Source organism: Neomonachus schauinslandi, chromosome 5, assembly GCF_002201575.2.
Source record: "Neomonachus schauinslandi chromosome 5, ASM220157v2, whole genome shotgun sequence".
In the NCBI taxonomy this organism is placed as follows: Eukaryota; Metazoa; Chordata; class Mammalia; order Carnivora; family Phocidae; genus Neomonachus; species Neomonachus schauinslandi.
The window spans coordinates 139,130,244-139,148,924 of record NC_058407.1 but is presented as its reverse complement, the minus strand read 5'-3'; the positions used below and the strand labels follow the sequence as shown (position 1 = coordinate 139,148,924).

General features: G+C 56.1%; 2 protein-coding genes across 3 annotated transcripts in view; both read left to right on the top strand.

The window, feature by feature from the left end:
* The window catches only part of ABCA3 (ATP binding cassette subfamily A member 3), a 31,800-nt gene extending 29,329 nt beyond the window's left edge, over positions 1-2,471 (top strand). The window contains exons 27-30 of the mRNA XM_021697998.2: positions 299-469; positions 735-925; positions 1,068-1,141; positions 1,571-2,471. Of these exons, the coding sequence (XP_021553673.2) occupies positions 299-469; positions 735-925; positions 1,068-1,141; positions 1,571-1,702 (568 nt within the window). The 3' untranslated portion in view covers positions 1,703-2,471. The remainder of the gene's footprint in view (positions 1-298; positions 470-734; positions 926-1,067; positions 1,142-1,570) is intronic.
* Positions 2,472-9,011: 6,540 nt separating this feature from the next.
* Positions 9,012-18,465, top strand: RNPS1 (RNA binding protein with serine rich domain 1). Of its 2 annotated transcripts, XM_021698075.1 has the most exons (8): positions 9,012-9,105; positions 11,978-12,165; positions 12,405-12,560; positions 13,219-13,410; positions 13,713-13,815; positions 14,299-14,452; positions 16,638-16,779; positions 17,461-18,465. In XM_021698075.1, exons 2-8 carry the CDS (start codon positions 12,095-12,097, stop codon positions 17,558-17,560), a joined length of 918 nt encoding a protein of 305 aa, XP_021553750.1. In that variant the 5' UTR covers positions 9,012-9,105; positions 11,978-12,094; the 3' UTR covers positions 17,561-18,465. The 2 variants fall into 2 exon arrangements, with proteins under 2 accessions (XP_021553750.1, XP_021553751.1); XM_021698076.1 differs by lacking the exon at positions 11,978-12,165.
* Positions 18,466-18,681: the final 216 nt, after the last annotated feature.

The following is an 18,681-nucleotide window of genomic DNA, read 5'->3' as shown; positions in this document are numbered from 1 at the left end:
GGCTGCCCTGCCGGTTCCTGCCACTGGGAGGCACGGCCAGGCCAGGGGGAGGTCAGGCCTGTCAGGCCCTGGTCAGCAGAAACCGAAGGTGTTACTGTCCTCTGTGTGGGTGTGGACTGACCCCCCAGCACAGCTTTCCTTGGGGCCCCCAAAACCACAAGGTGGGCTTTCCAGGCACGATCCCCTCATTCCTGTTTACCCGGGGTGCTCTGTGATCACTGGGCCCAGTCTGATGCTAGGACACAGGGAGCCTGTGCTAATTATGAGCCTTGCCCCCTACACTCCCCCTTGCTCCCAGCGGTGGCAACAAGCGGAAGCTGAGCACAGGCATCGCCCTGCTTGGAGAGCCTTCGGTCATCTTCCTGGACGAGCCATCCACTGGCATGGACCCCGTGGCCCGGCGCCTGCTCTGGGACACTGTGGCACGGGCCCGAGAGTCGGGCAAGGCCATCGTCATCACCTCCCACAGGTAGAGCCGGGGTCTCGGGGGGTCAGTGGAAGAGCCGAGACGAGGGCTGGCCGGGTGGGGCCGGGTGGACAGAAGACCTGTCAGCAGCTGGTTCAGAGTCTGTGAGGAAAGTCGCCAGCTAGCCATGTGGGCCACCCTCTGAACATGGGAATCAGGAACAGTGTGATCTGGCCGTCGACACCGGCCCCTCTGCCTGAGCCTTTGACACAGAAGGCAGGCGTTGGCATCCCCCGGCCCCTTGTCAGGCCTCTGCCCCTCTCCCCAGCATGGAGGAATGCGAGGCTTTGTGCACCCGGCTGGCCATCATGGTGCAGGGTCAGTTCAAGTGCCTGGGCAGCCCACAGCACCTCAAGAGCAAGTTTGGCAGCGGCTACTCCCTGCGGGCCAAGGTCCGGTGCGACGGGCAGCAGGAGGCGCTGGAGGAGTTCAAGGCGTTTGTGAACCTGACCTTCCCAGGTGAGGGCCACTGCGCAGAGGGCATCTGTGCCTCACCCCTGCCGAGTCCCCCGTCCTTGACCCCTGGGAGGAGGGCCGTGACTGCATGGTCCCAGGCCCTCCAGCCTGGCCCTCACGGGCACATGGTGTCTTCTTCATGCAGGCAGCGTCCTGGAAGATGAGCACCAAGGGATGGTCCACTACCACCTGCCCGGGGATGACCTCAGCTGGGCCAAGGTGAGTGTGGGCCCTACCAGCCTAGCTGGGGCTGGGGAAGGCCCTCGCAGCCATCACTCCTTCTGTGGGGCTTCTAGGCTCCTTCCAGAGAGGAGTCTTACAGTTTCTGCTCTAGCACTCATCCTAAAATCTGCCAGGTTCAGAGGCTCATTTGAGTCAGAAAAAAATGGGTGCAAAAAGGAAACTGGCCCAGACAGCGTGCCCAAGTTTGCACTCTGAGCTGGGAAGATTTGGGGGAAGCCTGGCCCCCAGGGCCTGCTCATCCTGCACAGCCCCCCTCCTCCTCCGGGGAGCACGGGGCTCCAGCTGGGTCAGGGTAGGACCTCTGGGAGCCTTACCCCCCCACCCCCTGGGGCCAGAGGACTCCCAGACCAGCCAAGGTGCCCCCACCCCTGGGCTTGTTAACAGCCGCTTTTCTGCTCCCACAAGGTGTTCGGTGTTCTGGAGAAGGCCAAGGAGAAGTATGCCGTGGACGACTACTCCGTGAGCCAGATCTCACTGGAGCAGGTCTTCCTGAGCTTCGCCCACCTGCAGCCACCTGCCGAGGACGAGGGGCCATGAGGAGCCAGCAGGCGTGGGGCAAGTGGCCGCACAGGCAGGCATCCTCCCCCTCCGAGTTCATCTTATCCTGCACCTTTATTTCCAATCACCGTTTTCTATAATGGACGCAAGAATCAAGGCACAGTGGGGACCAGGATGTCGGAGCCCTCACGCTGGGAATCAGCATGCAAACATCTGTGTCCAAGGCAGTGGCCAGAGCCCCTCTCTGGAACTCAGGACCCAGCAAAAGCAGCCCTGCAGCCACGTGCGGGCGAGCCTTGGGGTCTCTGGGCAGAGAGCCCCTCGGGAAGGGGCTGCAGCCGACCTGGGGTTTGCATTTCCTCAAGTGCTCATGAGATGAGCACCAGTAACAGCCCCATGTCTGCACACAGCATGGAGCCTCCCAGGGGCGACACAGGGAGCCAGCAGGACAGCGGGCAGCAGGGCTCGCCAGGCTGCCCGGAATGGAGAATGTCACCTGTGGCTGTCCACAAGGGAGGTGCTGCTTGTGACCACAGTCTGTGGTCTTGGCTTCCGGGGGGCCTGGGAGTCGCTGCTCCACGGAGCATGCTCTCGATGCCAGGCAGGGCTGACCCCACGCCCGGCGCCATCACACCAGCGTCTCCCAGGGTCAGCAGGCTTGGGGAGAGAAGGCAGTCCTTCATGCCCGAGGCTGGCTTCTGGAGAAGCCACAAGCAGGAGGCCAGTTAGGGACCACTGTGGGACCAAGGGACCGTCTATGGAGGATGTACCTGACACGCGGTGACTCTGTCCAGAAAATAAAGTTCGGGAGGGAACATGACCTCGGTCTATATGGAGTGACTTCCAGCGCTCACTGCCAGGAGGTGAAGCAGCCAGGCCGGCAGGTGCCAGAGCGGGTTAAACAGGCCCCCCCGGCAGGTCCGCGGTCCCCACCAGGAGGCACGAGCACAGGGTCAGGGTGGGCTGTGCAGACCCCCGAGGGGCGGGAGGCCTCGGACACCAGGGCCATTCGGGGCTTTAGGCAGAAGATTCTTCTTCCGCATCAGCTTCCTTTTTATTTATATGCTCGTATTTCTGACAGTTTTTTTAAGATTTTTAAATTTATTTGAGAGAGTGAGTGTGCGCACGAGGGAGAGGGAGAAGCAGACTTCCCACCAAGCAGGGAGCCCAATGCGGGGTTCAATCCCAGGACCCTGGGACCATGACCTGAGCCAAAGGCAGACGCTTAACGGCTGAGCCACCCAGGCGCCCCATTTCTTAGTTTCCTAAATTTCCACGATTTGAATCTCTGCTTTCTGTATTCCCTTAGGATTCATAGTTCTAGAGACTTGTTGCATCACTTTAGGACAGTCTCGCGCATTTTTATCAGCCTCCCCAAGCTTAGACGCCGCAAAGTCTCCAGTAGCTTTCTCTTCCCCTCAGAATTCCTTACACCCTCATCGTTTAGTTCCATGTTATAAAACGTAAACTCAGGGTGGTTGTGGCCCTGAACGTGCGCCACAGGAAGCAGCTTCTGGGAGGCAGGCCTGCGCCGCTTCAGGGTTGCTGGGGTTGGCCGGGCGGCGCGAGGAGGGGCAGAGCTGGTGGCCCCACTGCTCCACGGCCTGAGCTTGCTTTTCAGCCTGTGGGTTAGAGATTTAGAAATCTGGCTTTTTCTTTCCTTTGAGGGCGTGAGGAAAGGCATTCAAGACTGAAGGAACAGCATGTGCGAGGCATACCCACCCTGAATCAGATTGCATTGGTCCAGAGAGAGGTGCTTCGTGTGACGGGACAAGGAGAGAGGGCTGTGGAGACAGGCAGGATGAAAGTGGCTGTGGTCCTGACCAGACCCTTCTTCGGAAGACCACCAGTGGCTGGAGAGAGGGCAGGGCAGGGCTGAGCTGCCGCAGTGGGGACCAGAGGGGCAGGTGTGCTGCACAGTCGGTGAGAGCCCATAGGGCCCGGGGTGTCTGTGGGACGAGCGTGGAGCACTGCAGCCAGGCAGGAGGGACCCCAGGAGTCCTGCTGGAAGGGGCATCGCCGGGTCATGCGCAAGGCTGCTGGACACCCATCACAGGAGCTGAGAATCCTTGAGGAGCCAGGCGTGGGGCCTGAACCCTTTTCTCCCCGAGCCTAGCTGGTTTGGTTTGAGCTGAGGCAGCTCCGGGCCCCAAGATGGGGAAGGAACCACGGACAGACACCCCAACAGGAGAGCTGACCTGCTTCATCCCCCATCCCCAGCCCATCCCTCTCCTCCAGGCCTTGGGGGCAGGGGGGGGGGGGGGGGGGAGGGAGGGGAGGAGGGTGACGACACTCCCAAGGGGCCCGACACCCACGCGAAGGCTGAGGAGGTCTGTGGAAAATCCGGCCCTGTCCAATGGTGTGGCTCAACCCAAACACAGTGGCCCGTCCCTCAGCATGACAGTGCCACTCAGAACGTGGCCTGACGAGAGGAGGGGGCAGATCCTGCTGGGCCAGGCCTGGGCCTCAGGCCGAGCCCTTCCACTGCTCCCCCCTGGGGAACAATGCCAGGCAGCAGGCCACGGTCTGCTGCCGTGTGTCCAGGGGACCCCACCCCTGGCCACAGAAACAGCTCCCGGGGAGCGAAGGCTCAGCCTGCTGGCCACACACACCAGAAGGCGGGGCCCCAGCAGTTTAAAAAAAGACCGGCGTTTATTTCTCTGGGCGTTTATTTCTCTGGCGTTTATTTCTCTGGCGTTTATTTCTCTGGCGTTTATTTCTCTGCAGAGTACAAAGTCCAGAGAAGGCGGGTCTGGGCGTTGTGTCACCATCAAGGCCTCAGGGAGTCAGATTCCATCTGCCTGCTGTGTCCAGGTGGAGACGCCCTCTCAAGGTCCTTTCCCGGGGTCAAGGTGTCCCTGAGGCTCCAGATGGAATGGCAGGAAGCAGGAACAGCAGGAGGGCCCAGCCCCTGGACATCATGTGCGTCAGTGTCTGAGTCACTGCCCCACACACAGGCGGGGCTGCACCAGGTGCAGTGAGCTGGGACACCAGCTGAGTACCCCAGATAAAAGCCAGGCTCCAGGACACAATCCCAGCCTCCACCACGACTGCAGTGTGCAGACTGGCATCCTCGAGGGGGGCCCCACCAGGCATGCTCTTGTTGCCTGCCTGAGCTGCTAAGACCCCACCTCACTTAGGAAGCCCCACAGCCCAGCAGAAGTGACCCACCCCCCTGCCCACCATGGAGTGTCCTGGCCCTTTGGTTGCAACAACACAGAAAGGCAAACTGGAGTTTTTTGCTGGGCAAATGCCAATCCCAGATATTCAGTACAGGACTCCAGGGGGAGCTGAGGTCAGCTGCATCTCGGGGACCCTCAGCCCCGTCTCAGGAAGCAGCTGACGGACTAAGGCTGATGGAGGAGTGAGCCAAGGCCAGCACCTGGAAGGAAGGCTGGAAGGCGCTGGTCCGAGGGTGGCCACGAGCTGCCTGGGGATGACCATACCCCCCAGGTGAAGGACGACCTGGCCCAGCCTGCCTGGCCTGGACCCATGTGAGCCCAATTCTTTGACCACATAGAGACAGCAATGTCCCAACACCCCAGACCTGATACCTGCAGGGCCAGAGCCTGGAGATGAGGGGCGAGGGTTCCAAGAGACCGGGGGCCAGACCAGCAGGCAGGCTGACTGGTTTGGCTGCTCCATCTACAGGATACCCGAGGCCAGCTGCTGTCCAGCTCCCTTCTGGGGACCAGCGGGACACTGATGGTATAAGCCAGCCGGGTCCTTTGAGACTCCCACTCCCATGCAGACTGGTCAGTGAAGGGCGAGCCACCTGTGCTCACCCAGACCCTGTGGCCACACCAAAAGCCCGAGCCTTACCTGCACACAGAGGGACTTTCCTGGGTAGCCAGCCTGGGCTCCACCTGGGCCCAAAGGGGCTAACCCCCACCTGCTCCTGCATCAAGGAGCTGACCCACAGAGGTTCTAAGAGGTCTCCCCAAACACCAAGATCAGGATTAGGCTGCTCACCCCACCCCACAGCTGAGGCCAGCAGGCCATGTGTGATACCCCACTCTGCAGACACGAGGCCCCTTCCCTGAACCACGGCTCAGGTCCAACTCCAAACCCTGGAAGATTCAACTCCCTCTCCCGAAGGAGGGAAAGCCACTGGCGTCCCTGCACAAGGGGGCTTAGGGCAGGTGGGCCGAGAGGCTACCCGCGAAGGGTCAACAAGGCAGAGAACTCGGGCCCCACAGCCCCTCAGGAGACCACCAGAAAGCAGGGTGTTTGGCCCTGGAGTCCCATCCCCACCCGACAGGCCCACATGGCCTGGGCCTCAAGCAGGCACGAGGAGGAGCTGAAGCTACAGGGCCGGGCCCGGGGAGCGGGGGCCCTGCCTTCCTTCCTCAACACACAGGGCTGCCCAGGCCCCGCTCCTGGGGCCCGGCCTATACCCCACAGATACTGGTGTCAGATGCCTCCAAGATCGGAGAAGTTCCAAGTCAACTGGCTGTGGATGGCACAACACAGGCCCTGGGGGCAGGGCCAGGGGCCAAGACGGCTCGGCCGCAGTCAACGCTCTGCATGGCCCTCAGCGCACCCAGGGCTGCAGCACACCAGCTCGACTGCTCTGTATCCAGCTCTGGCTGGACCCCACCCTGCCCCCTGTGGCTCCCCCCAGCTCTAGTGTCACTATCCTTGACTTCCCTGGGGCAGAAATGAACACAGGGCTTTGGGCATGAAAACCAGCACAAGCCCCCAAGCTCACTGCTCAGCAGCCCCTAGGAGAGTCCAGAGTTGCCTGCTGGCAGGAGGAGGGGGGGAGGTCTGAGGACCGGACACCCCACACCTTGGAGACACAAGCCTGGAGCTGCAGAGGCCTCCCCACAACTCCAGATCCTCACTGGTGGTCTGGCCCTTTAAGACACAGCCTGGGGGCGCCTGGGGGGCTCCGTCTGTGAAGCGTCTGCCTTGGGCTCAGGTCATGATCCCAGGGCCCTGGGATGGAGCCCCGCATTGGCCTCCCTGCACAGGAGGAAGCCTGCTTCTCCCTCTCTCACTCCCCCTGCTTGTGTTGCCTCTTTCACTGTGTCTCTTTCTGTCAAAGTAAGTAAAATCTTTAAATAAAAAAAAAAAGACCCAGCCTGGTCACCCAGAAGGACCAGCCAGAGCCTCTTCCTGGGCTCCTTCAGGGTGTACAGGCACTCAGGAGCCCAGGCCTGTAAGAGCCAGCTCCTCTTCTAACGCCTCCCTCAAGGTCACCAAGCCATCACCAGCCTGACCCCACCCAAACCCCTCTGTTGCACTTGGCCAGGCCACCCGTGCCCTTAGCGCAGGGACTATTAGCGACAGGTATTAGTGCTTTCTTGACATGGTTTACAAGGGAATGCAATGCCTACTTGAAGCTCCTAGATGGCCCACCGTGACTTCCAGCACAATCCAGGCTACCACTAAACCGTGTCCCAGGTCACCAGTCTCCAAGGACAGGCACTGCAGAGGCCATCAGGCCCATAGAGAACGAAGGCAGAGGGAACATTCTGATTCCAAAGTGAGAGCAGCCCCACATGCCAAGAGGTGGCCCTCGACCCTGGGAAGGAAGGGAGGGGCTCAGGACACTGGCAGAACCAGGCCTGGGGCTGGCTGCCAGTCGCCCTGTCTGCAGGAGCCCTGCCCCACCCCCGCCATCAAACCTGGACCAAAGACCTTCAAAGGTCCACAGAGGACCCAGCATCCCAGCCCTCAGCCCCCAGAGCCTTAGTGGGTTGGCACAGGAGTGTAAGAAGGGGAAGCCAGAACTCCTGGAAGGCGGGGCCGGGGGCCTCCAGTTTTAACTTCTTACGTTTCTTCCGAACACATTCTGTTGATCTTCAAAATGCCAAAGACAAGATGCTCAAATTTTAAAGCTCAACAGCTGATAACACACTTGATAACAAAAATCTGTAATATTTAGAAACAAATGTGATTAAATTTATGTGTCTGAATAAATCATGCTTTAGATCTAATATAAAACGTGTTAAAATTTATATGCATGCCAAGTTACACCACTTTAGCACATTTTAAAAAGCACAGGCGGTTGTCAGCTCAGCTGCTTGTGTCCCTACCCCCCTCTCGCCATGGTGGGGTCACTGGCCTGCTCCCTTCCCACCCTAGGGTGTTGGTGCCGCCCTGGGCAAAGGCTCTGCTGGGTCAAGGCTCTTTAGGCATGCAGAGAGCAATGACTTGCAGACAGCGTCTGCAGCACCGTCCATCCCTCCCTGGGCACTAGCTGCAACCTGGACTCTCCTGTCCTTGCCTGGCAGCTAATCCATCTCCAAGCCACCGGGGTTCCTTCCTCCAAAAGAGATCTGCTTGCCATCTGTTGCCTTCTCTTCCTTGATGCACCTACCTGTTCAGACCACTTCTGCGGCAGGGTGCACCCTCCTTCCTCCCACTGAGTCATGGAGTAACGACCGCTTGCCAGACACCGGCCGGGAACGCCGGAGGCACCTCGGTGAACAAAATCCGAAAGCTCTGGCCCGCTGGGTACCGAGATTTACTCTTCCCAGCCTCCTGCCTGGGCTCGGGGCCACTACTTTGCCAGAAGAGTCAGCCTCCCTGCCCGCACTGTCCACCGGCCAGAGGGGTGACGGTTCGGCGCGGGATGCTGCACATGCTCCATGTCGCCCCAGCACCGCTGAACCCCACATTCCTAGCCCCGGCCTGCGAGCCGCCTCCCCGGCCTCCCCTCGCTTCTTCCGACGAGCCTCCGCGCCGCTGCACCTGCTAGTCCCTCTGCCGGGCGCCCGCTCCTACTGCTGTCCCAGCCGCAGCGTCACCTCCTCGGAGGCGCTTCCCGCTTCACATCATGTCTTCTACCCTGCCTTTCGCTCCCAGTTGGCGATGGCCGCACTGCCCCCTATCCAGGCTCGGGACCCGGCCGAGCCCCGCTAGCGCAGAAGCGGGGTCCGCACCGTCACTCCGCACACCTCGTGTGGTTTTTAATCTCACCAACCCGTCCCTGCACCTGCCTGTCCACTGCGCCCTGCGGGCCCCACGGTCCGCCGCCAGAATTCGCCGCGCCCGCACTGCCCGCACCGCCCACACTGCCCCGCCGCCCCGCGCGCGCTGCAGCGAGATCAAGGGCTGCGAGCCCAGTGCGCGTGCGCAATGGGCGGGGCGGGGCCGCGGCCGCGTTAACTCCCTCCGCGCCGGCCCGGGAGCTGCCCGCGCGGCGCGGCCCCCAGCCAACAATCTGCGGGCCCCATGTGGGACGCACCCAGCCGCGGGTAGCCCCAGATACCTCCCCAGGGAAGGATATAGAAGAAGAGTCCCCGACGCGGCTCACCAGAAACTGCCGTGGCCCTTTAACACTCCCCTCGCTCGCTCCCATTGGCTGAGGCGCTTTACGTCATCGCTGCGCGCCCGACAGCGGCGCCTTCCCGCTCCCTAATCCTGACGCCAGAGAGGCGCGGGCTTTAGCGGCTGAAGAGAGCGGGAGGAGGTTGCGGCGGCGGGAAGATGTAAGTTGGGGGAATCCGACCCCATCCGAGCTTCGGGGGCTGCCCGCAAAGCTCGGCGGGGCGCGTGGTTGGAGCCGGCCCGCCCCTCGGCCTCTCGGTAGGCACGGCAGCCTGGCGGCGCGGCAGCGGGTGTAAGAAGAAAGAGTGTGGCCCGGGGCGGGCGGAGTGGGAGGTGCCGAGGCCGCGGCCCGGAAGTGGTCGGGTCCGTGGCGGGCGGAAGGGCGCCCCAGATCGTCCCCCCTCTGCGGCGCGCCCGGCTAGGCCCGCGGGACTCGGAGAAGCCGGGAGCGCGGCTTCCGCCTTCGGGGCTCTGCCGTCGGCGTGGAGACCCAGGCCCGCCACGCCAGGCCCTGCCCTGGAAGCGCTCGCGGCCCGGCGCCTGAACTGGGGAGTTGTGAGTGAACGCGGACGGGGACGGCGGGGGCGGAGATGCTTTGTGGGGTGCCTTGCAGGACCGGCGGACCCTCCCCTCGGGGCCACTAGCTGAGTGGGCCGTGCCCTGGTCGGTGCGAGCCCCTCGGGGACGCGGCCCCCGCTGTCCCTCAGCGCGGCCGCACGGGCTGCCCCAGAAGGGAGGATACGGGAAAGCAAAGTCGTGGCCTTTTCCTCTTAATTTCGCATGACTTGTGCCGAAAATGCACTTTTCAGTGGGGAAGGTGCTCTGAAGATGGGAGCCGAAACGCCATCTGCTCGAGGTTTAACTAACTGTTCTTTCTCTCTCTGGCTGTTGGACGCGCACCTTTCCGGAGGATGGGGGAGGTAACCGAGGTCCTGTGCTGTGACCCCAACTTGTGTGAACAGAGAGCCTCAGTCTCTGCTGTCTAGCACTCGGCCACGCCCGGCAAAGTCCGCTCGCCCTATGGTTCTTGATGTGTAGAGCTTGAGAATCCCGGTGGTGCTCGTTGTCGCGGGGTACCTTGGGGCAGACCTTTGGGACTGGGGTGGGGCCCGGAGTGTGCCCTGCAGGTCCGTGTTGCTCAGGCAGGCAGCCCGGGGCCACACTGAGGGGTTTGAGGGGCTTAGTGTGGGGCGGGGGGAGTGTTTTATGAATGAGTTTTTACACCGGTTGAACGTGGAAAAGATGATATTTGGGGTTATGGGCTTTCAGATACTTTACTGAACGTCAGTTTCATCTGTTAACTTTTTTGCTCGGTAGCTACTGGAACATTTTAGGATGTGCTTGTAGCTCACACTGTTTCTGTTGGACAGTGCTGCACTTGGTGATCCCCCTAATGGGGTGGCCCAGGGACCCCTGTTGAGCATTCAAGAGGTCATGTGAGTTTATGTGGGGGGGAAGCCTCCAAACACGGAGAGACATCTCTTTCTTCTAACATAAGCTAACCTTTACTGAGCCTTAACTAGGTGCCAAGTTTGGTAACTATGGAGGTGTAGGAGCTGTAATTGTCACCGTAATGCTCATTTGGAGGCTCAGAAAGGTTATGTGACTTATCCAAGGTCACACAGCAAAGCTTCAAATCAAACAGGCAGGCTGGGTCCACAGATTCTTACCCACTGAACTGTAATTCCTGATTGGTGGCCACTGACCGTGTCTATCCAGTGTTGCTTGCTCAGTACCTGTAGTACCTTATTGTTTTAAGGCAAAACATCTTAATTTTACCAGCCTGGAGAAGAGCAGCAGAAGTGACAGACATTCTCCTTTCTTCTGCTCTAATTTGATTGTCCAAAGCTGGCCTTCTTTCTTGAGTCACGACATTTACTCGGCATTTTGGACAGCCCTACACGAGTGAAAACAGGATCCTAAGTGGTTGCCTTGTCCGGGTTACTTAGAGGCTGTTGAGGAAGATGAGATAGAAGTAGATGACACCAACATCCTGAGATCTTTGCCTGCAGCTCAAGCAAACTGTAGAAAACCTCCCTGGAAATACTGAAGGTCAAAGATCCCCCAGGAGACAAGGCACATAATGGATTAGTAGTTTGTTCTAAGTCATATTTACTGAGCACATGCTGCAGTGCGGGCACTTTGTTAGACCCTTACGATCAGTGTCCTCCAATTCCAATGCCTCCCCCCCCACATATACGCACACACACACACACACACACTTTATTTTGGGCGAAAAATGTAAACATACAGAAAGGTTGAAAGAATTGCACAGTGAATACCTGCATAACCACCACCTAGATCCTTCAAGTCGCATTTCTGCCATATTTGCTTTATCATATACCAAACCACCCATCAACATTTTCTGTTGCATTTTGAAGTAAATGGCAGACTTTGGGGTACTTTCCCCATAACACTTCCATATGCATTTCATTAACTGAAGTTCAGCATTTGCAAGGACTGCTTTCTAACTTAACTATTTTACTGCTTTTTCAATGTTCACATGGGACATTTTATGTTTGCATTTGGGTGTTAAATGTTTTGATGGTGGTACCTGTCACTTTTGAAATGGTTTTTGCTTCCAGTTATCATATGTCCAATGTGTCCTACAAGGAAATTGCAGCAGTAAAACAAGAGATCTAATCACACCAGTAATCCTATCAGAAGAGCCACATTTGGCTTTTTTTCTGTTCTGCCTGCAAATGTGGTGGTGTAGTATTTCTAAGGGGATGGTAGAGGGCTTATCATCAAACTAAGAAGTGAAACACAGGTATTGTACCAACTGTAAAATAAGTGACAGGCACCACCACCGTTTCCTTATGGAAAAGATGACAAGGTGAGGTGAGGGTCTGCCTGTGGAGCGGGACTGTCCCTGAGGAAATGGAAGAGGTCCCTGGATGTTCCTGGCTTTGTGGGCGCTCGCTGCTTACTGTGTTCCTTGCCACCACCTAGTGTGCTCACCTTTTGACTGCAAAGTAGATTTGTTGCCTTGCCAACTCGTTCACTCTGTAAATCCTTTTATCTTGTTATTAGGCTGCACTTTGGCGTAAATTGCAATCGATTAGGGATCGTTTCTCAGACTCGAGTTAGAAGTGAGAGTTCAGATAAGTGAGGCCACCATTGCTGCTTTGAACACCTCAGAAGGGGAGAATGGATTTATCAGGAGTGAAAAAGAAGAGCTTGCTAGGAGTCAAAGAAAATAATAAAAAGTCCAGCACTAGGTAATCCTTCTGTCAGATTTTTCTAGTGCTACTTTGGGGGTGCTCGTTACTAGGGACCCTCAGAAAGGGGAAGATTGGAAATGTTTTACATATTACAGTGATGTGTCCTAAGCCACAGATCATTTTGCTCTGGGATCACCTGGGATCTCTGTAGCCCTTTGGATCCCCTCTTTTGGGTAGTGTTGTTTCTGGGTTTGGTCAGAGGGGCATGCGATCTCACACTCCTCCTCACCATCCAGGGCTCCTTCTCCTACCAAACGCAAAGACCGCTCTGATGAGAAGTCCAAGGATCGTTCTAAAGATAAAGGGGCCACCAAGGAGTCAAGTGAGAAGGATCGTGGCAGGGATAAAACTCGGAAGAGGCGCAGCGCTTCCAGTGGTAGCAGCAGCACCAGGTGGGACCCCGCAGGGCAGAGCACTGAGCCAGCCTCTCTTCTGTGGCCACGCCCCTTTCCCTTCTCGAAAGAGCCCGGAGAGTCCTTATTATTTACACAGAAAACACTTTGAGCCCGTTCATCAAAGCCCTAATTATGGCAGAGTGGTTTGGGTCTGCTCTGGTTATATATGGAAGATGGCCTTTGGGTGTTTTCTAGAGGTGTTAACGAATGGGACATCTTGGGGTATGTGTTTCTCTCAAGTGCTTTTTTCTTCAGAGTCATGATTGGGTTGCCCTAGCCTAAAGCTTATTTTTTCTCCAGTTGAAAAGCAGCCTGAGTCCCTCGGTAGTCACCTTCCAGGCTGGGTTGGTGCTTCCGACTTGCCATACTCTATCTGTACCTCCCAGTAGGTGAGGCTTCTGTATAGCTAGGAAGTGCCCCCTTCCTTCCTTGTCGCTGCACAGTGTGGATGCTGTTTTCTGTCCCCACCTAGGGCTTTGGCCAGGCAGGGGTGGGGTAAATACCATTCCCCACTCCCTGAGGAAGGGAGACATTGAGGCTTGAAAACAGGAGGACAGTGGTTTCCTCTTGGGAGCATGAGCACGTGGAGGCTTGTCTGTTCGGAAGAAATGCTCCCATCCACTGTTGCCCATGACACATCTGTCTCATTTGTCAGGTCCCGGTCCAGCTCTACCTCTAGCTCGGGCTCCAGCACCAGCACGGGCTCCAGCAGTGGCTCAAGCTCTTCTTCAGCGTCTAGCCGCTCAGGAAGCTCCAGCACATCCCGTAGTTCCAGCTCCAGCAGCTCCTCTGGCTCGCCAAGTCCTTCTAGGCGCAGGCATGACAACAGGAGGCGCTCCCGTTCCAAGTAAGCTCCCTTCCAGCACCACTTCTCTGCTCAGGAGTACCCCTAAAACTTGTGAATTATCTGGGAACTTAAGTTTACAAATGGGGGTCTGTAAAGTTATGGTAGTTACTATAGAAGTAGAGCTAAAAAGGAGTCTTTCTATTTTAGTAGGATTTCTGAAGCAGAGATAATATGAATATACATGAACTGGTAGGGAAAGCTTCCTTATAAAAAACTGTCATCGTGGCAGTTAGCAGCCCCACTAAAAGAAATTTTGACTTGACAGAAATTGATTGTTTCTGGTGTTTTGTTTTTTCAATCAGATCCAAACCACCCAAAAGAGATGAAAAGGAAAGGAAAAGGCGGAGTCCTTCCCCTAAGCCCACCAAAGTACACATCGGTAGGCTCACCAGGAATGTGACTAAGGTGAGGGATCTTGGATCCATCCAATGGACAATAGGGTGTGTCTCTTCTACAGATATTTAATTTAATTTAATTAATTAATTTATTTATTTTTTAAGATTTTATTTATTTATTTGAGAGAGAGAGAGAGAGCACATGAGACGGGGGGAGGGTCAGAGGGAGAAGCAGACTCCCTGCCGAGCAGGGAGCCCGATGCGGGACTCGATCCAGGGACTCCAGGATCATGACCTGAGCCGAAGGCAGTCGCCTAACCAACTGAGCCACCCAGGCGCCCTCTTCTGCAGATATTTTAAATGGAAAACTAGAGAAGCAGGTTTCAGAACTGAGAACATAGGCTCTCAGAGGACTGGCGGGATGGTGCGTCGAGCGGGGTTATTCTGTGTGAGACTTACCCCAGGTGCCGAGGCATAGCTGTTGTGTGGTGACTTCTCAGCTCCCACACGGGTAATTGTGGGTATGCATCAGAGTGACCGTTCTTTCCTCTAGGACCACATCATGGAAATATTCTCCACCTATGGGAAAATTAAAATGATTGACATGCCTGTAGAAAGGATGCATCCCCATCTGTCTAAAGGCTATGCATACGTGGAGTTTGAGAACCCAGACGAAGCCGAGAAGGCACTGAAGCACATGGATGGAGGTGGGTGACCCTGCCAGCCCTCCACTGAGCTCCCTTCTTTGTTCCCTGTGCAAGACCAGCTACCTGCCACACGTAGGGACCTTAGAACTGATTTCCAGTCTGGCTGCACATCACAGTCGCCCTGGAGCTCTCTCGGGGTTCCGGTTCTTAACCAGGGGGGGTGTGTTTACTGAACACAAGTTCTATGGGACATTATTCTTGGAAAAAGATCAGCAAATATGAATACATTAGCATTTTTAGAATTTTCCAATCTGTGAAAGCTTAAGGATTAAACGAAGGAATTTTTTTTTTTTTATTAAAGACTACATTAGGAGTATGAATAATGAAGTATTTGGCTTTTATATGGGAGTGTTTCCTTTAATGCTCTGAGAGTCATTTTCTGTTGTGCTAACATTTCAGCGTTTTTAGGATTACTTTGCTGAATTCACACATTTTATCCATTTTCCTAAAACTTGTATCTTAACTGTTTGTGACATTTATAGCTGTTCTGTATGGAGCAGAATGGTTTTAACAACAGTTGAACACTTGGGAATAGTTTTGGATGGCCAGTTTTCATTTCGTCTTCAAGTCAGTGTTTTAAGGAGCTTAGAACTTGTCTCTGCCCCAGCTCGATGCTGTTGTAATCTAGACAGCCGGGGCCAAGAACCAGGGCTGCCCATAGCACACTGTGGGCTGCCAGGCCACCTAGGGAGGAGAGTCTGAACACCCCCAGAACCTTGGAGGCCCCGTTATACACACACAAAAAAATAGTGCAGCAGTTTGATGGGTAGTTGCCCTTGAGCCCTGGTAGAGCTTGGATACTAGGAAATTTTCCTTACCACCAAGCTAATTCTCTTTCAATCTACTTAAATTGTGGCCCATCAAGCTATACACAGCAGCTCTTGACCTTATGAATCACACCTTCATTTTAGAGATCCTCAGTCATGCATCTTTGAGATGTTTGAGCACTTGCTAAAAATCCAAGGACACTTGGCCATATCCAGGGTGTGCAGGGCTGTACATATTCCCCATGTTTTAAGATTCTGGTAGGACTTGAGTGTGTGTCCACATATTGTGCTGCGCACCATGCATGGGGGAGCTGGCCAGATTTGTCCTCATTGCTGTATGGTCAGTGCCTGTGAAAATTCCTAATTTGGGCTGGCTTTGGCAGTGGGCCAGGGCAGGACCTTAGGCTGCATTTAGTTAAGTCTTTTGAGTATGTTCTGAACACAGGTCTACCTGCCCAAGTTATTCCCACAATAGCTTTGCTGTTTTCTTGAGGGTAGGAATTGAGAAGATAAAAGAACCCTCCACCCTTCCGGGGCATACAAGGGCTGTGCTTAGTCCCCTGAGCAGTCCCTGGACTGGGGTCAGGGTGCGTGCTCCCCTGGAGTTCCTAGGGCGATGCCTTGCCTTTCTTTGCTCTTTTTCTGAGGCCCTAAAGATTCCTCAGGCCTCCACCCTTCACTATTCTTATTCAGTTGCATTCACACGCCTGGTTTTTTGGCCTGAGGCACTTTTTCCAAACTCTTAAGACAGACTTGACAGCTGAACCTTGTTTTATTTTGTTCCCTCGCCCCCAGCAGTCTTTTCTTCCTCCTGAACTATGATGCAATCATAGATTATCCCTCCCACCTCTACCACCAAGCTCTAGAGTCTTGGTCCAGTTATAATGGACACTGCCCTCATGGGGACCCAGCACCCTGAGGCCACCTTCTGGCCACCTGGGAGGTATTGGGTGGGGTGTGGCTTTTACAGCAGGGGAGAGGACTGGGCTACCTGGTTGGAGGCCACCTATTTGAGGGCGGTCCCTCTTGAGTTCTTACACTTTACCCCCATCTCAGTCCTGCGGAGCCCCCAAAATGTCCCCACTTCTCTTGCTTGGCCCCTCCCACTGTTCTAGAGGAAGAAGTTCAGGGTCAGGGCACAGACCTTCCCCTCATTGAGTGGATTCAGGTATCGCTTCCTCTTGGAGGTGGTTGTGCATCAGGTGGCCCCGTGCCTCAAGATTGAGTTCCCCATGAGATTCCGTGCTCCCCTACAGATCTCCTGATGAAACCTCCAGTAGTAGTAACTGTGTCAGCATTTCTGTGACAAGCTTAGTTCCCCTGTCCTTGCTTACCAGGCTAGGCCTACATCTGGCATTGGCTGGCCTAGGCTGTGGGGGCTTGTCAGATATTTTGGGACTTGGTCCTTTTTTCAACAGGACAAATCGACGGCCAGGAGATCACTGCCACCGCTGTGCTGGCCCCCTGGCCTCGGCCGCCCCCCAGGCGATTCAGCCCTCCGAGGAGGATGCTGCCACCACCTCCCATGTGGCGTCGGTCGCCCCCACGAATGAGAAGAAGGTAGGGCGATTTGGAGTCTTAGAGGGGACTGCTTGGGGCCGGTGTGGATTTGTTTCATTTACAAACACAGTGTGACGGTGATGACTTTGGAACCTTACTCAGCCCTGCCCGCCCCCATGCTGCATGGGGGTCAGGGTGGCTGCTGCTGGAGGGAGGGTCGGGCAGAAGGTGCAGCCCTGCAGGTTGCACCAGGATTCCCTGGAGTGCAGTCCCTTTCCCCTTCCCAGCTAAGAAGACAGGAAGGGTAGGGTGCGTGGTTGGCTCAGTGGGAGGAGCGTGGGACTCTTGATTTCAGGGTTGTGGGTTTGAGCCCCACATTGGGTATAGAGATTACTTAAATAAATATTAAAACACACATACACACACACACAGGAAGGGTCAGGAGAGGAGGCTGAGTCCGAGTCCCTTGGCAGAGGCCAGAGCCTGGCCCTCCTCTGCTAGTGGTGTTGAGCTGCCCTTTCCGTAGCCCGCAGGAAAGGGGGTCTCCCCAACAGATCCCCTTTTCCTTCCCAAGGGCTCCGTGTCGGTGCCATCCCCGGAGCCATCCTGACTGAAAGCATTGACTGAAACTGTACAGCATTGTTCCTTCAAGAAGCCAGCTTTGCCCCTGCCGTCCGTGACGCGGAGCGGTGTCTGGGATGTTGGCCTCCATGTGCGATGTGGTCTTTTCTCTTCCCGCAGGTCACGCTCCCCGAGGCGCAGGTCCCCCGTGCGCCGGCGGTCTCGCTCCCCTGGCCGCCGCCGCCACAGGAGCCGTTCCAGCTCCAACTCCTCCCGATAAGCAGGGCCCCCGGAGCTCTGCGCCCTGTGACTTCGATCCCATCCACTTCAGCTTTGTCACTTTTCTAGCCAAAGGAGGGTTGGTTGGAAATTCCTCACTCAGGGCAGGCTTCGAGGACAGCAACTGAGACGTTTCCTCTGAAGGCAGAGTTCCAGAGCAGTGTTCATGGTTTGGGGTTGTGCCTGTAAGCATGCCCTCCAGGTTTCTGGCTAGAAAGCTCCCATATTTCCAGTTCCTAAGAGAGTCCATCCAGTGGCAAAGCCAGCAGGGATAAAACAGGGCTCCAGGTGGTAGTGTGGCCCCAGTCTGGGGGTGGGGTACCTGTTTCATTTCCACAAATGACGGGGGGCCGGTCGGGGGTCCCGGTCCTGCCATCGCTTGTTGGTCTGCAGGGTCTCTCAGGAAAGGGTGCACCTGGGTGCAGCTGCCGTTCCTGCTCGCCTTGGCCCTGCTCCCCTGATCGGCTCCTCTTCCAGCACCTGCGGTCAAACGGCCCCTGTTAGTTCCGGGAAATGGTTCTGTTTCTACGTGTACTCATGCACGCACACACCCCATGTCTCCCTTCCTCTGAAATTGGTGGGCATAACGAGAGCCAGCTCTGCAGGGTCATCATGGACCACCCCCTGCTGCAGCTGCTGCTCAGGGTGCTCTTGCAGGTTACCTGGGCAACATGTACATTGCTTCTCGGCTTTTATTGTACAGTCAGTACTATAAATTTGTTGTTTTGAGTTTTGTAACTTGTAGCATTTTAGGCGCCGTTGTGTTTGTACTTTGGTGTGTAGAGTGAAGGGATTGTGTTGAATAAACAGGATTAGAATACAGTGAGTACTGGCTTCACTGCCTCTTTCCTGTCCTTGGCCACAAACTGTGAGGGAATTAAAAACACAGGACTGCATTCTAGTTCCTTTCCAGAGTCTCTGAGCCAGGAGAGCCGCCGGCCGGCTCCGCGGAGTCCCGGCTTGCCGCTGCTGGAGACGTAGAAGAGAAGATTTTACCACCCGTGTGCTGCCTGTTGGGCAGCCGAGGCTGTTCTGCCACTCAGCCATGCTTTTGTGTTGAAGGAAGATGTGGAAACACATCAGACGTTAAAAACTAAAGTCTCAGCCACTCACTGTGCGGAC